Source organism: Gracilinanus agilis, chromosome 3 (assembly GCF_016433145.1).
Source record: "Gracilinanus agilis isolate LMUSP501 chromosome 3, AgileGrace, whole genome shotgun sequence".
Taxonomy (NCBI): domain Eukaryota; kingdom Metazoa; phylum Chordata; class Mammalia; order Didelphimorphia; family Didelphidae; genus Gracilinanus; species Gracilinanus agilis.
Window position 1 is genome coordinate 337,137,569 of NC_058132.1, and position 14,330 is coordinate 337,151,898.

The 14,330-nt window shown below is 34.9% G+C and overlaps 1 protein-coding gene across 3 annotated transcripts in view; it reads left to right on the plus strand.

Annotated features, from left to right (window-relative positions):
- LRCH3 (leucine rich repeats and calponin homology domain containing 3) overlaps window positions 1-14,330 on the plus strand; it is a 131,772-nt gene that overhangs the window by 113,745 nt on the left and 3,697 nt on the right. For all 3 annotated transcript variants that reach the window (XM_044670022.1, XM_044670024.1, XM_044670023.1), the window contains one exon: window positions 9,762-9,839. In XM_044670022.1, coding sequence (XP_044525957.1) covers window positions 9,762-9,839 — 78 coding nt within the window. The remainder of the gene's footprint in view (window positions 1-9,761; window positions 9,840-14,330) is intronic.

Genomic DNA, 14,330 nt, shown 5'->3' on the forward strand with positions numbered 1-14,330 from the left:
TTTGTTCTTGAATAAGAGTATAGCATGAATAGTTACCATTTAACATTTAATTGGCAGGACAGGAGAGTGTATACAATAAACTTATTACTTTGGAAAAAAACATTAACTCAGAGGGAATGCTAGAGTTTAGCATACTGAGATGTATCTTTTTTTCAGTGACATGCCTGTGTCTTTCCAAGAACAATTGGACTTAACATCAAATAAATTGTTTAAGGAGAAATCTCAGAATAATCATTATTCCTAACTCCAGGCCTGGTGCTTTATCCATCTATGTTATTTCTTAAATCCTGGGGTTCAAAATGCATAAGATTTTCCTCATTGGTGGAGAGTGATCACTCATTACTATGCATCTCTGGAAGAGGTAGAATTGGCAAGAATTCTGGCAAGAAGAGATTTTATTAGGGGCAGCTAGGAGGTTCAGTGGATTGAGAACCAGGCGCAGAGTTAGGAGGTCCTAGATTCATATCTGGACTCAGACACTTCCTAGCTGTGTGACCCTGAACAAGGCACTTAGCCCCCATTGCCTAGCCCTCATCCTTCTTCTGCCTTAGAACCAAATATATAGTATTACAGAGGCTTAAGACTCCCACAGGTCCAGGAAAATTTCAGAGGCAGGACAGTGTCAGCGACGTGACTGAGACAAATGAGAGTAATCAGGGTTTCAGCCAGAGCCAGGCATCATAAAGATTGCCCTGGTCAGCTTTTGGGCTGTTTTATTTTATACGCTTTGAGATCACACATAAAGTTGGCATGGAAATCCATTCTCACCATACATCTTTTCTAGATACAATGTGTTTGGCATGTTTGATGTATCTCTTGGGCCACAGTGGTGAGAAAGTACAGGCTTTTAATGGGAGACAGTTTCTCCATATTTTATTTCATTGTTCTTTTATGTGTACTGTACCAAATCAGAGAGGGGTGGGGGGAAACTTGGAGGCTATTCTGGCCTGTTTTTGCAGGCACCTGTGTATGGGAATCTAAGTTAGAGTTTTAAAATCTTTAACATTAACTCACTATATGCTGGTTTGTTGTGAAGTGACTTCTAGGGAAATTTCTGTATTATAAGATATAAATGTGAGGTTTACTTAGGAGTTTGTGATGGGCCTGTGGGGGTCTCTCTTATTAGCCTGTATTGTTTTTCTGTATTTCCCTGAGGCTGAGTGAAAATATTGATCACAATAATTTCAGTAAGAGGGAATGTTAGGGAAAAAAGACTCACATAGGGGAAACTGAGTGGAATTACCATCCTTTTGTAACCTGCTGCGCAGGGTCTAGAGTTTGTGCAAGCTGTGCCAATTGTCATGAGCTTTGACGGCTTCCTGCATAGTATCAAATCTAAGACAGAAAGTATGGGTTTTTGTTTTTTTAATGGCCTAAGCTAGGTATTTTCATGTTTTTAGAAGACCATGCCACAAAATAATAGATAGTAAATGACATTTGGAATTTTTATCTCTCTCTGTCTTGCTCTATACTTATATACATGCAAAAATCTGCATGTTAAAATCCACATATGTATTTAAATATCATAAGACTACCAATAAATTACTAGGTTTTAAAAAATTATTATTTTAATCACAAAAATCTCTGTAGGAAGAATAAGATACAAATAGACAAACTGCGTTTGGTTCTTTGTAGTGCTAGCTATGGATTGAGAGCCTGCCCTAGAGGCAAGAAGTTCTGGGTTGAAATCTGCCTCAGACACTTTCTAGCTATGTGACCTGCCTCTAGGTCTGGCTCTCAATCCACTGAGCCACCTGACTGCTTCTGTTTAGGCCATTTTTAACAGGTGTTCAGGCTTTTTAATTTTGGAAATTCGATGTAGATATAGATTTATTTCCCACATTTTAAGAAATGCTTATTTGAGTTAACTTTTAAATTCCTTGTTAATTTGTTGGTATGACATTAAGCTCATTCAAAATTGTTACTGTATTTTAAGAAGGAAACCTACAAAAAATTTAATTTCCTATTTTTTTATTCCATTTGAATTCTATAGGGAGGTAGTTTTGTTCTCTTTTTATTACCAGCCTATTTCTCATTCCCATCCCCCTTAACTTTATCACCCCAAAGTTTCAACAAGACACAACAAAATCCTTCCATGGTGCCTGTGGAATGCCTATTTCATAGGCAACAAACTTCCCTTTAACTTATATTTATTCCTCTCCTAATCCTTGCTCTTAAGTCAGAGGACTTGGGTTCAAATCATATCTGTATATTTTGTGAAAAATCACTCACATTTGTGAGGCCTCAGTTTCCTCGTCTATAAAATTAGAGAATTAGATTAGATGATCTCTTTCAGCTCTAGATTGATGATCCTCCAACTCTTTTGTATAGACTTTGTGCCCCACCTGCTGGTGTTCCAGCTCCACAGTCACCTAAGTTACCAAATGTAAGAGAAAACTAGATCCCGTATTTGTTTTTTTTATCTTTATTTTATTTTAATAATAAATTTATAGTTTTCCAAAGTTATATGATTCGTGTTATCTCTCTCCCTTCTTCCTCCCTCCTCCCAGAGTTGACAGGCAGTTCATTCTGGGTTGTACATGTATTTTCACTCAAAATATATTTCTATGTTATTCATTTTTGGAAGTGAATGATCTTATAAAACCAAAACCCCAAATAATATACTGAAATAAACAAGTGATAAATCATATGTTTTCATCTGCCTTTCTACTCCAACAGTTCTTTCTCTGGAGGTGGAGAGCATTCTTTGTCTTAAGTCCTTCAGAATTGTCCTGGATCATTGCATTGTTATTAGTAGCAAAGTCTATCACATTTGATTGTCCCACAATATTTCAGTTACTGTGTATGATGTTCTCCTGGTTCTGCTTATTTCACTCCACATCAGTTCATGTAGGTCTTTCCAGTTCTTTCTGAAATCATCCTGTTCATCATTCCTTATAGAACAATAGTACTCCATCACCATCATATACCACAGTTTGTTCAGCCATTCCCCATTTGAGGGACATCCCTTTAGTTTCTAATTCTTTGCCACCTCATAAAGCGCAGCTATAAATATTTTTGTGCAAACAGGTCCTTTTCCATTTCTTTTTATCTCTTCGGGATACAGACCTAGTAGAGGTATTACTGGATTAAAAGGTATACATTCTTTTATAGCCCTTTGGGCATAATTTAAAATTACTCTCCAGAGTGATCAAATCAAATCACAACTCTACCAGCAATGCATTAGTGTTCCAGTTTTGCCACATTCCCTCCAACATTTATTATTTTCCTTTACTGTCATGTTGGCCAATCTGGTATATGTAAGATGGTACCTCAGAGTTGTTTTAATCTGCATTTCTCTAACGGGAGGGATTTAGAACATTTTTTCATATGATTATTGATAGCTTTGATTTCTTCATCTGCATCATGCCATTCATAATCTTTGACCACTTATCAATTTAGGAATGACTTGGATTCTTATAAATTTCACTTCGTTCTTTATATATTTGAGAAATTAGACCTTTATCAGAAAATTTTATTATAAAATTTTTCTCAGTTTATTGCTTCCCTTTGAATTTTGGTTGCAGTGGGTTTTATTTGTACAAAATCTTTTTAATTAATATAATCAAAATTATTCATTTTATATCTTGTAATGTTCTCTATCTCTTGTTTAGTCATAAATTCTTACCTTCTCCATAGATTTGATAGGTAAACTATTCTACATTCCCCTGATTTACTTATAATATCACTCTTTATGTTTAAATCATATTCCCATTTTGAACTTATCATGGTATAGAATATGAGGTATTGATCTAAAACCTAATTTTTCCCATACTGTTTTCCAATATTCCCAGCAGCTTTTTGTCATAATGAGTTCTTATCCCAAAAGCTGGGATCTTTGGGTTTATTAAACACAAGATTGCTGGGGTCATTTACCACTAGTCTATTCCATTAATCCATTGATCTGTTTCTTAGCCAGTACCAGATTATTTTGATGATTACTACTTTATAATACAGTTTAAGATTTGGTACTGCTAGATCATCATCCTTCACTTTTTTTTTTTCATTAGTTCCCTTGATATTCTTGATATTTTGTTCTTCCAGATGAATTTTATTTTTTTTCTAGTTCTATAAAACAGGTTTTTGGTAGTTTGATAGATATGGCATTGAATAAATAAATTAATTTAGGTAAGATTATAATTTTTATTATAATAATTTGGCCTTTCCATGAGCAATCAATGTTTTTCCAATTGTTTAGATCTAATTTTGTGTGAAGTGTTTTGTAATTGTGTTCATATAATTCCTGCATTTGTCTTGGCAAATAGATTCCCAAATATTTTATATTGTCTAGAGTGATTTTAAATGGAATTTCTTTTTCTAAGTCTTGCTACTGAGCTTTATTGGAAATATTATAGAAATGCTGATGATTTATGTGGGCTTATTTTGTATCCTACAACTTTGCTAACATTAATAATTATGTCATATGTTTTTTAGTTGACTTTCTAGTATTCTCTAAGTGTACCATCCTATCATCTGCAAAGAGTGATATTTTAGTTTCTTCATTGCCTACTTTAATTTCTTCAATTTCGTTTTCTTCTCTAATTGCTACTGCTAGCATTTCTAATACAATATTAAATAATCATGGTGATAATGGGCATCCTTGCTTCACTCCTGGCTTCTACTTTATCCTCATTGCAGATGATACTTGCTGATGGTTTTAAGTCAATACTACTTAATATTTTAAAGAAAGGCCCTTTTATTCCTATGCTTTCTGGTGTTTTCCGTAGGAATGGGTGTTATATTTTGTCAGAGGGGTTTTCTGCATCTATTAAGATAATTATTTGATTTCTGTTAGTTCAGTTACTGGTAAGGTCATATTTACTGATGGTTTTCCTAATATTAAACCAACCTTGCATTTCTGGCATAAATCCCACCTGGTCATAGTGAATAATTCTTATGATATATTGCCATACTCTCTTTGCTAATATTTTATTTAAGATTTTTGTATCACTGTTCATTAAGGAAATTGGTCTGTAATTTTTTTTCTCTGTTTTTGGTCTTCCTGGCCAACACCATATCAACACCATATTTATGTCATAAAAAAGAACTTGGTAGGACTCCTTCTTTGCTTATTTTGCCAAATAGTTTGTATGGTATTGGGATTAATTGTTCTTTAAATGTTTGATAGAATTCACTTGTGAAGCCCTCTGACCCCGGGGATTATTTAAGTATTCTATTCCTCTTTTGTTAATCAAGGCAATTTATATTTTTGTAAATATTTATCCATTTCACCTAGATTATCATATTTATTGTCATATAATTGTGTGAAATAGTGCCTAATGATTGCTTTAATTTTTTTCTTCATTACTTTTCTTTTTTGATACTGGTAATTTGATTCTCTTCTTTTTTTTAATTAGGTTAGCCAATACTCTTATCTATTTTATTTGGGTCTTTTTATGGATCCAGCTTCTAGTCTTACTTATTAGTTCAATAGTTCTTTTACTTTTACTTTTATTAATTTCTCCTTTTATTTTTTAGGGTTTCCAATTTAGTCTTTATCTGGGAATTTTTAATTTGTTCTTTTTCTAGTTTTTTTAGTTGTATGCCCAATTCATTGATCTGCTTTTCCCCTATTTTATTGATATAAGCATTCAGGGATATAAATTTTCCCTGGAGTACTGCTTTGGCTGTATCCCACAAATTTTGATATGTGGTCTCCTCATCGTCATTCTCTTCAATGAAACCAGTGATTATTTCTATGATTTGTTCTTTGATCTACCAGTTTTGAAAAATTAGATTATTTAGTTTCCAATTAATGTTTAATTTGCTTCTCCAGGAACCCTTATTGATTATAATTTTTATTGTATTATGATATGAAAAAGTTGCATTTATTATTTTTGCTTTCCTGCATTTGATTGTGAAATTTTTATGCCTAGTACATGATCAGTCTTTGTATATGTACAATGCACTGCTGAAAAGAAGGTATGTTCCTTTTTATCCCTATTCAATTTTCTCCAGCTATCTATTAAATATAACTTTTCTAAAATTTCATTCACTTCCCTTACTTTTTTCTTAGATTTATCTCTCATTGGGGAAGTTTGAGGTCCCACACTAGTATAGTTTTACTATCTAGTTCCTTCTTAAACTCCTTTAGTTTCTCCTTTAAAAATCTGGATGCTGTACCATTTGGTGCCATATATATTAAGTACTGATATTTCCTCATTTTCTATACAACTTTTAATCAAGTTATAATTACCTTCCTTATCTCTTTTAATCTCATTTATTTTTACTTTAGCTTTGTCTGAGATCATGATTGCTACTCCTACTTTTTTTGTCTCAGTTGAAGCCCGATAGATTCTGCTCCAGCCTCTTACCTTTACTCTGTGTGTCTACCTGCCTCAGATGTGTTTCTTATAAACAACATATAGTAGGATTCTGGTTTTTAATCCACTCTTAGTGAGTTCATCCCATTTACATTCACAATTATTATTACCATATGTGTATTCCTCTCCATCTTGATTTCCTCTTTTAATCCCGACCTTTCTGTTATTTTCTTTTTGCATTACTTTCATTTCTTTTTCCCATTTTTCTTTTAAGTTTTGCATGTGGTTGCTTGGATCTCAACATCTCCTTTTGTTTCTGTGTTTTGCTCTTTGCCTCCATAGAAATTTCTGAAGGTTGAATGTTTCTTTTGCTCTATGCTCATTTTCCTAGGCTTTTTTTTTTCTTTTTAAATCCTTACCTTCCCTCTTGGAGTCAATACTAAGTATTGGCTCCAAGGCAGAAGAGTGGTAAGGGTAGGCAATGAGGGTCAAGTGACTTGCCCAGGGTCACACAGCTAGGAAGTGTCTGAGGCCAGATTTGAACCTAGGACCTCCTGTCTCTAGGTTCCTAGGCTTTTTTTGCCTGTGGCTTGGGAATTCTGAAAACTGCTTGCTAAATCTGTCTCCTCTGCTTCTGGTTTACTGGATTTTGTGGCGTGAGCTATTTGCCCTGGGGCTAGGTCTATACTTCAGTAGGGCATCCTTAAAAGGGCCCCATACTATGGACTTCCACACCTCACTATAGGCTGATGCCAGAGCCTGGGACTTTAAGGGGTGGGTCTTAGGTGCTCTTTTGCTGGTGTAGCCCCCGTCCTGGGATCCCAAAATTAGCCTATGACCAATTATAGAACTTAGCACAGTTGGTGGGTTGGGGTGGGGGTCAGCTAGCACTCATTTGTATGTAGTTTTGCTTCTGGTTCCCCCTTATCCTTTGAAAATCAACTCTCTCTGTATACCTTTCAAATTGTGTTCAGCAGGAGAGCCTCTTCACACCTTCTTGCTGTTCGTTTTTTATTCCTGTCCTTTTGAGGTAGTTTTTAAAGATTGGTTTGGAAGGATTGTCAGACTGGTTTAGGCTTTCACTGCTACTAAGTCACCATCTTGGCTCCTCCTCAAAGCCCCATATTTGAAGAAACCCTTATTACATATTACCTATGCCTATAAGCTTCTTTCTCCAAAGATATATCATCTTGTCCACTAAATCCTAAACCGACGTACATTCATATAGGATTAGAACCTAGAGGATTGGTACATGTGAGTTTCTAGTTACTCTGACAAATCTAGCAGAGGAGTATTTCTCATGGAAACTCATTAGACCAAAAAATTTTCCAGAACTTAGAATAGTGTGATTACAAGCACTAGTACAAACTGTCAGGCATGATAGCTATGCAAAGAAATAATTTTATCAGTTAGTAACATTTTTTTAAAGATAAGATATTTTTGGAAGTTAGTTACTTCTGATGAAAGCTTTTAAAATTCAAATGTTATTGCCACTTAGAAAAAGCATCCAGAATCTTTAACCTACTTTAAAGCAAATATTTTTATTTAGCTAATAATCTCCTTTTCCAATATTACCATATACAATCAAAGCCCCTGGCAAAAACTATTTTATTGTATTATTATATGCGTCTGTGGTGTGTGTGTGTATCCCATCTTTTCAGTTAGCCTTTCCTAACCCTTCTTAATTCCAGTACCTTTCCTCTGTTAATGATTTCCTATTTATCCTGTATATAGCTTATTTTATACATATTTGTTTTTATGTTGTCTCCCCCATTCAACTGTAAATTCCTTAAGGAAAGGGACTGTTTTTTGCCTCTTTTTAATCTACACAATACAATTGCCTAGAACATAATAGGCACTTAATGAGAGAGAGAGACAGAGACAGAGACTAAGAGAGAGAGAGAACAATCAGGGAGAGAGAAATAGAGACAGGGAAGGGGAGAGAGATGGAAGGAGGAAGGGAGGGAGGGAGAGGAGAGAAGAGAGAGAGATACAAAGAGAGATTGATTCCATAAAAAAATTTTAACTCTTACTTTCCATCTTATAATATTGTATATTGGTTCCAAGGCAGAAGAGTGTTTAGGGTAGGCAACAGGAGTTAAGTTACTTGCCCAGGATGGTACATCTAGGAAGTATTTATGACCAGATTTGACCCTCAATCTCTAGATCTGGCTCTCAGTCCACTGAACCCCTTAAGTGCCTCCATGGTCACTCTTTATTAGAGAAAGTAAAATTAAAATAACTCTGAGTTACTGCTTCACACCTAACAGATTGACCAATGTGAGAGAAAATGGAAATGATAAATGTTATAGGGGATACAGGAAAATCGGGACACTAATGCACTGTTGATGGAGTTGTGATCTGATCCAATCATTCTGAAGAGCAATTAGAAACTTTACCCAAAGGGTTCTAAAACTGTGCATACCCTTAGATCCAGCAAAACCACTACTATGTCTGTATTCCAAAGAGATTTTTTAAAGGGGCTGAGAGAGGACCTATTTATACAAAAATATTTATTATAGCTCTTTTTGTGGTGTCAAAGAATTGGAACTTGAGAGAATGCCATCAGTTGGGAAATGGCTGAACAAGTTGTGGTATTTAATTGTGATGGATTACTAATGTAATATAAGAAATGATGAAATTGATGATTTTGGGAAAATCTGGAAAGACTTACATGAACTGATGCCAAGGGAAGTGAGAAGAACCAGAAGAACATTGTACACAGTGCAAGCAATATTTTTTGATGAACAACTCTGAATGATCTAGTTATTCTCAGTAATGTGGTAATCCAAAACAGTCCCAGAGACTCTTGATGAAAAATGCCATCTGCCCTCCAAGAAGAACTGATAAAAGTCTGAATGCAGAGTGAAACATACTATATGTGTTGCATTTTCTATTTTTTTTTTCTTTTTTCATTTGAGATCTCTTCCACAAAATGACTAATGGGGGAAATGTTTTACATGATTACTCATGTAAAATTCATATCATGGGGGCAGCTGGATAGCTCAGTGGATTGAGAGCCAGGCCTAGAGATGGGAGGTCCTAGATTCAAATCTGACCTCAGCCACTTCCCAGCTGTGTGACCCTGGGCAAGTCACTTGACCCCCATTGCCTACCCTTACCACTCTTCTGCCTTGGAGCCAATACACAGTATTGACTCCAGGACGGAAGGTAAGGGTTTAAAAAAAAAATTCATATCATATTGCTTATTGTCTCAGTAAGACAAGGGAGAGAGATGGTAGCAAGAGAAAAAGAGTAGGAAGGGAGATAATTTGGAATTCAATATTTTGAATATATATATTTTTTAAAGTTGTGTTTTACATGTATTTGGGGGAAAAACAAAATAATATTTTTTAATGATGATTACTACATAACATTAAAACAGTTCTCACCAGGAGCTTTGTATAAGGCAGATACTAAAAAAGGGAATTTGTGTGTGTGTGTGTGTGCATGTGCGTGTGCTCGCATGCATATGTATTTCTCTCTTTTTCATTGCAGCCTAAATTGACAATGGCTAAGTGCAGGAGAAACGTGGAAAATTTCTTAGAGGCTTGCAGAAAAATTGGTGTACCTCAGGTAAATACACTTGCCATTCTTTTGTTTATGTAGATTTATATATTGTTTAGTAAAAAAGTTCTTTGGAATATAAGTTAAGGTGATCTCTTGTTCTACCTCTTAGCCAAGTTCTTGACTTTGTCTTCTTATAGTTAATCTTTTGCAGTTTATGTAGCTTATAAAGATTACACATATGGACCTCTAATCCAAATAATGTGTGTTGAAAAAAATTCTGCTTCATATATGTGACCTTAAAACAGATACTCAAGCTAATTAACAAAAAAGGATTTATTATAACAATACTGTCCTACAAATAATTATTTGAAAATAGTCAAGAAAAAAACAGAGGAGCACAAAAGTGTAAGACATAGGGATTTTTTGGAATGCAGATTTCTTTCCAGATTTCCTCACATGAAATCAATTTGAATACTGCAAATTTACATGAAAGGAGAACTATCTGTATTTTCCTGTGTAGGTTTCCCATACTTTTGAGTCTTCTCTCAGCAAGTACCCTGTTCTGACTTCATGGTTCAAACAATAAACTTCAGCCTGTCTCATGTTTAGCAAGGACAGATTAACTAACTGTCCCTCTCAGTTAGCCATTTAACTCTTTGTTAAAATAGCTAACCACAGAAACATTTAAAAACACTGATTAAAATCATATGTGTATAAAGAATAAAATTTAAGAAATTTACACTTTGGAGTTGTCACTAATCCTATCAACTGTTAGTAATCCTAATCTTCCTGTTTTTGCCTTTTACATCTTCAAGACAGAAGCCTTTAGCTCTTTTTTTGTCACCTCTGTAATTTCATGCTTAAGCCCCAAGGCTATCCATTAGGTTCATTTTTCTACAATTCTGTGATATCTTTTGGAGTTAGCAATTCTGATAGCTTCAAGTCCTCAGCCTATTTCTTGAATTTTTGTCCCTATTCTCTGTGATTGCCAAAGGTCATGAAAAATATCTCAAAAGCCCTTTTGTACCAGAAATTTTTCACTACTCTTTTTAGCCAGCTGTAACCAGAAGGAAGAGATGACAGTTATTTAGAATACTACCACTTTAACTAGTGAGAGAAGCCCCATAGTTTTTACTAGTCAAATATTTCTCTGCCAATTTGCCTTTAGGGAAGTATACTGGAATGCCTTCTTTTCCTATATCTACCTCAACGTGTTGAGTTCTTTACTGGGAAGGGTTAATTTTTTTCCAAGTACCCTGCCTATCAGAACATGCATTGCATTAAGAACTGCTTCCCTAGCTTGACATAATCTCGCACAGTTATTTTTCCAACTGCCAGTTTGTCTCAGAGGCACAGATAGACACTCCTCTCCAGGAAACCCAGAGTGAAAAAAAAAAAAACCCTTTCCTACTGCCTGCAACTCACCTATCAACTCTCAGCCACACCCATCTGTCATCAACTGACAGCCTGCACAGCAGGGGTTCTCTTACTCAGAAATCTTTTTGCTCCTTTGCCTCTTAAAGAGAAAAAGGGAGAGATTAAGAAAACTCTCTTAATACTATCTAAGGTTTGAATAAACTAATATTTGTATTCAGTGGTCTCCGTTCTAAGATTTTTTTTAACTTACTCCAAGTTAAAAGAAATAATAGTAATAATAATCGGAATTCAACAAATAACTGTTAAAAGAATCAGTGAATGTATTTTAATTGAAATGAGACATAGTAGGCACTTAATAATTGCTGGTTGATTAACTTCAGCAAGTTTATACTAGATTAGCTTAATTACCTGCAATATTTGACAGTAATGCAAATTTAATCATTTATCTTGACAGAAGGAAACTTGAAATCCTAAGGCTGTATTTTTAATTCCTTTTAAAGAACTTAAAAAATAAATACCAAAACAATTTTGTGTACTTTTACTAACATGCTAAGCATTTTAAAGTGCTAATTATAAAATATTTCTTTATTTAACAACTTCGTTATCTAAAGTGATATTTAAATTGTTGCCTGTTCACAAGTATATGTTTCTATATTTTCACTAACAATAACTATAGTTATCACTATGGAAATCCTCATTCCTATAACACATGTTCATGTTATTCAATACTTCTTATTTGCTGTGTTTCCTCCCACACTCTCCTCGTTTTTTTCACAGGTATATACCAATTAGGATAAATAATGCTTTTATAATTGCTATCTCTAACCATCCCAGGGTCCTAACAGCATCTCTTATCACAAAAGCTCTTAAGATAATTGTTTTTTATAACATACTTATCATGTTTCTTCTTCTGTTAATTTAGTCTCCTAATGTATTGCTTTGACACTATAAGGGACTAAATTTCAGTTAGATACTTACTACTGTCTGCCCCTAAGCAATTTGTAAAGAGAAAACATTCAGATGAAGCTGTGTTACCACAACTGCCTCTACAGGTGTTTTATTGTGTCATTGCTTGATATTAGCCATGATTCATCAAAATATGTGTCATTAAATGATCAAGAATGACTAGCCCAAAATCATCCTGACTCTGCACAGGAGTTGGGCTTTTGGCAAAGTTGGATTTTTTATCAGTTCTCTCTTGGAAGGGCTAAATTTCCAAGTCATTTTGAACTTATTTCAGAATCACTGAAACAACCTCAGTGAAATTCTTTTTCTAGTGAGGTGGTATGAGCACATTGAAGGAAACAGAATTATGGCCCTCACCAGGCTTATCATCATTCCATGTTGAACCCAGGTTTCTAACTAATGCCCAGATAGATCTATGAGCTAAGAGAACAAGATGGATCCCACTCCTTTCACTTCATCTTGACCTGCACCGCCCTCAGTTTAAGTCAGAGGAAAAAGTACCAAAGAGAACCTTTCATTTGTACAGCTTGATCTCAGATATGTGATCATCTTCTGAACTATTTATCACTAAGGGATAAAAGCAGAAGCTCTATATCAGTGATGGCAAACCTTTTAGAGACAGTGCTGGGCCCTGCCCCCACCCCCAGACCAAGTGCTGTTGCCCCTCCCCATCACCGAGTGCCAGGCACACCCTGACCCCCCCCTTTGTCCCACACAGGGGAGGGAGAAAGTGGTCCCATTGGGCTGCTAGGCAGAGGGACAAGTGATGTGAAAAAATGTCATCAGGCATAGTGGGGAGTGGAAGGGGAGCAACTCCACCCAAGCCCCTCTACCTTTCTAGTAACAAACTGGGGGAGGGGAGTGGCTGTGCCCACAGAGAATGCTCTGTGTACTATTTTTGGCACCCATGCCATAGGTTCACCATCACTGCTCTATATTATTACTAATCTTTATTCAGAAGAAGAGTTTTTTCAAAGATAGTATTAGGAACAATTATGACAGCTCTCATCTTCTTAATAAATGACCTCCCAAAGCTCTGAATCCCCTTAAAACTTGACTCCTTTACCAGCTTCCTTAACTTTCTACCTTAGCCAAAGAAGTATGTTTACCATTGTTGATGCTGAAAAACTGATCATGGTGTGCAGAGGTGCAGACCTATTTTTTTAATGCTTATCCTTTAAATAAGTAAATGCTTTTTTTGTAATTCTCTAAGAATGTTTCTCCATTTATGTCTCCATGCTCCCTGTTCTTTTGTATCTCTCATTGGTTGGTTTTTCTGAATATAAAGATCCTGAATTTTATGTAGTTGGAGGTCTTGACATTGTAAATAATATATTTTTACTACCTGTTCCTATTTCTGCTTCTGTTTGATTTGAATAGAGAATAAGCCTCCATTTGGTCTATTATTTAGGGTTCTTAAGTTGATGGATGGATGGATGGATGGATGGATGGATGGATGGATGGATGGATGGATGGATGGATGGATGGATGGATAGATAGATAGATAGATAGATAGATAGATAGATATGTGTTTATATGTTTTATATGTGTATCATATATGTATATATTCTATATCCAAAAATTTGCATGTCATTAACTTAAAAATTTTTGTCATTTTTGTCCCTTTAATTTTATTATTTTAATTTAATTTAATATAATTTCTTAAATTCTTCATCTATAAGAAAAATGGGTTTGACCTATCACTTTGCAAACCTTAGTATAACAGAGATGCCTTTCCAGCTCTAGTGTTTTGTGATTTTCTGATTCTAGATGTAAATGAGTTGGTTTTAGTTATGATGGGCCTGGTTCTCCTAATGAGTAAGTAAGTTAATTTTCTGGCCATTCATTACTGGCATAATAGATATATTATAGACTATTACTAAGTAAACCTTGAGTTCAGATCTTACATCTGATGAGGATAATAATAACTGTCTATTGTACCTAAATCACATGATCATTGTGAGATTCAGATTAAATAATGCCTTTGCAGACTGTATCCTTCTTGCCTGTAAGTCTGAAGCAAGTCATTCTTACTCTGCTCACTAGCAAAATCAGGCCTGGGCAAATAGAGGAATTTTTTTAAATGTCTACTTTTCAATCTTTTCATTTACTTGCAATTATAAAAGAAAGCTGATATGATGTGTATATTTTAGGGCATAACTGAAATGGTCTCATGATTTAATTCTGCACTAAAATCTGTATTTCTGATCCACT